The sequence below is a fragment of the Drosophila tropicalis genome, unplaced genomic scaffold (assembly GCF_018151085.1).
Source record: "Drosophila tropicalis isolate 14030-0801.00 unplaced genomic scaffold, ASM1815108v1 contig_696, whole genome shotgun sequence".
Classification (NCBI taxonomy): domain Eukaryota; kingdom Metazoa; phylum Arthropoda; class Insecta; order Diptera; family Drosophilidae; genus Drosophila; species Drosophila tropicalis.
Window position 1 is genome coordinate 71,013 of NW_027173178.1, and position 3,382 is coordinate 74,394.

The window sequence follows — 3,382 nt, forward strand, 5'->3', positions numbered from 1 at the left end:
GTTTAGTCGGATCTGCAGGGCCTTTTCAAAAAGCTTCGAAAGACATGGCAGCAAACTATTTGTCCTATAGGATGATGGCTGGGTTTTGTGTTTTCCCACTTTAGGAGTCATGATAATAGTGGACCTTTTCCATGCAAGAGCACTTCCCAAGAGGGAAGTAGCCAATTCTTATTATAGCGTTGAACAGTTTACAGATGTATTGTATATCGATGAGGGGGAGTTCTAGGATCATTTTCGGTGTGATTAGGTCATGGCCAGGGGCTTTGTTCAGCTATTTAACTAAACTGTTTTGAAAGTGAAGAATTTTTGTAGATCAAATTGATCGAATCTGTAGCACGCTGATGCTAATTATTATGAATTGTATGAATAAATTTTAAGTTCATTATGAATTATTAATTTCTTTAGTTCCCTGATGTAGAAGGAGAAGTTCTAGCTTTAGGAGTATGTTTGTCCATTCTGCCTTCATCTTATTGAGCAAAAGGATCGCAGTGTCCCTAACCTTTGTGTTTTTCTGACCCATGTGGACAGGGTGCAAACCAGGAGTGTTAGACTGCTACTTTATTTTATTGATATATGTGGGTAGTTCTCTTTAGCTAATACATATATAAAGCGGGATGTCCCAATTTTAAATTGATTTTGATTGATTGATTGATTAATTTTCAAACCCTGAAAATTATAATGGGAGTCAACCGCATTAGTGGCATTACAATTATTTTTAGAGCAGACAACCATTTTAACAAAAAGTTTAATTTAATTAAAAAAAAAAAAATTGTAATGGTAACAAAATCTGTGTATAAAAGTATACTGACAAGTTCTGACACATAGGGTTAATGTGCAGAATAAGCCTTCACAAGTTTATAATTATTATATGTCAGAGTGAAATATTCGGCTGGGGCAACGGGATTATAGCTAAAATAGGTGTTTCCGGCTATGAAAGCTGTCAAATTTGCAAGATGCAATATTTTGGCAAAAAAAGAGCAGCCAGGGCATGCTTACCTAGGTTTAAATTATTATTCAAACTTAAACCCAAAAAAAAAAAAACAACAGTTCAAACATTAAAATAAATAAAACGTGAACTTACTGACTTTTGTTGAGTCGATTGTTTGGTAACTTTTAATTTTTTGTGTGCAGAGATACGTTTGTTGATTTAAGCAATATAGAAAATATTTGGGAACAATAAAGCTAAAGTCTTATTCAGTTTGGTAAGCCGTGGAAAGCTCTCCATCTTCCTCGCAATCAGAGGAACTGGTAGCACTTAAAAGTGGAAGTTGATCGAGAAAACGATATCCAGCATCTTTAAAATTCCTGGCTTTAAGCTAACGAATGAAAATGATTAGGATTCGCAGAAGCGTTTGCACTATGCAAATTTTGTGCCTCTTACCATTAACTGTTGGTATTGACAATCATAGGCATTTAAGGCTTTATCCCTCTTTTGCAGTTCTTTATGCAACGTGTCGATTTCCATTTGCTGGTATTTAACACGCTGGATAGCGCAATTGGCTGATATTAATTGCTGCTTCATTTCATCACAGCGGCACTAATGAAGGTTGCGTCGAAAAAAGTTTATCGATGAAACAAATATTATTCCTCTTACCTTTAACATAGCCTCATTGCATTTGGACCTGTCCACCTCAGTTTCATAATAGTTTTGCATTTCTTGCATCTCTTTTTCCATTTCATCGATATACTGATCCTGCTCGCTTAAATTAAAAACAAAATTTTCCGAGATACGATCCGCCTGGTCCGCCTTTTTTCTGCAGTTGACTAATTTTATTTTCTAGATCAGACAATACCTCCGTTTTCTTGCGTAGTGCATTGCGCTCCTGAAGAATTTTTTTAATATTGTTCATGTCTTTATCCGGAGAGAAAGTATATTTGTCAGCTTGACGTCCTCCTTCAATATTATTATTTCCTGAGACGTGTCCGTCAAAAATCCCATTTTTTCCCCCATCAAATTGAGTGGTCTTTAGTTGTACATCCTCTGCTTTCCGTAGTACAGCTAACTCCTTCGCAAAATTGTCAATCTTATTTTTTAAGTAAGAAACGTCGTTGCTCTTTTCAGGCTCCAGCATCAAACTCTCCATCATACAACGCTTCGACAGCTTCTCAATGAGACGCTTGAGATTCGCATTTTCTGCCTCGAGAACATAGAATGCTTTGTTCATATCATCAACGGACCTTAGCAAATCGTATAAGTCTTTTTCATCAGTGGCGGTGATCTTTTTGGCATCGGCTAGTTCATTTATCTTTTTTTTTAGAACCTTACTATTTTTTGAATCATATCGCTGAGCCATAATACGCTTAATTTCGAAAATTTCTTCACTTGCTGTTCTCAGCAAATCGTCGGAGTCGGCCAGGCGTTTTTGTAGTAAATTATTTTTCACCAGCAATTCATTCATACGAGTAATTGTACCATCAGCTGCATTAATTAGACTATCATTCACGATCAGATTACTAGTATAATAAACACCAGGATCAGCAGCTTCGCTTCCAATACCACTATAGCTAGAATAACCACCAGTTCCTGCAACATCCTTTCTACTATTCAAATGTATCCCTTTCTGTCCAACTGTGCCTTTGCCTTGGTTACTGATTTTTTCAACACCAACTCCAAACGTTTCAGATTCATTACCTGGGCTCAGCCCTCGCCGATCGGCAATCGGAATATTACAGGCTACCAAATCAGCCACAAAACGAGACTTCTTATCTATATCTGCTGCCCAAGACCTATCGTCTATGGTGGAAGGGTAACTCTTTAGTTTAACGCAAACTTCTTGGCAGGTAAAGTCATCTGACTTGTTCATAAACGGCACATCAAAAAATTCTTTTTGCGTTGAGAATGCCATTATGAGAGTTTAGAAAACAAATAATTTTGTTTCACAGATTTTAATTTTTTCTTAGATGTTTAAAGGTGTGACAACTTCACTAAATTTTCAAAATCTATGATTATTTTTGAAACATTTGTATTGAGTATATTATTGAACATGACGCAATCTAAAGAGAAAACTATTTAGAAGAAAAGACGAGTAAAGTGACAACTTCTGTGGTGACTAGATGAAAATATTTTATAAATTTCTTGCACTAGTTATACATTTTTCTTGTTGTTTCGTTTGGAAATTGTCAGCGCTTGTACTGTCAATGTTGTAGTAGAGGTAAAATAATTTTTTTCTCATTCAGCGTAACCGCTTATTCCTCATATTAATCGTATAATTATAAAAATAAAGAAAAGCTTAGTAGAGCAGGATTATTGAAAAATGTAATGTCACAAGAAAGTCTACTAGACATGGTTATGATTTTGTTTTTCCTTTTTATTTGATAGATGTAGCTTATCTAGCCCATAAAAATTTATAATCACTAAACCTATGGTTGTTAGTATTGATAA

At 35.3% G+C, this 3,382-nt stretch overlaps 1 protein-coding gene across 1 annotated transcript; it reads right to left on the minus strand.

Moving 5' to 3' along the window:
- Window positions 1–1,081: 1,081 nt before the first annotated feature.
- Window positions 1,082–2,975, minus strand: LOC137579531 (protein Hook homolog 3-like). Its single transcript, XM_068293316.1, is given in 4 exon segments — window positions 1,082–1,316; window positions 1,382–1,537; window positions 1,595–1,753; window positions 1,755–2,975. Coding segments are annotated over 4 exon segments (1,533 nt in total). The 5' UTR covers window positions 2,847–2,975; the 3' UTR covers window positions 1,082–1,190.
- Between the last annotated feature and the right edge of the window lie 407 nt (window positions 2,976–3,382).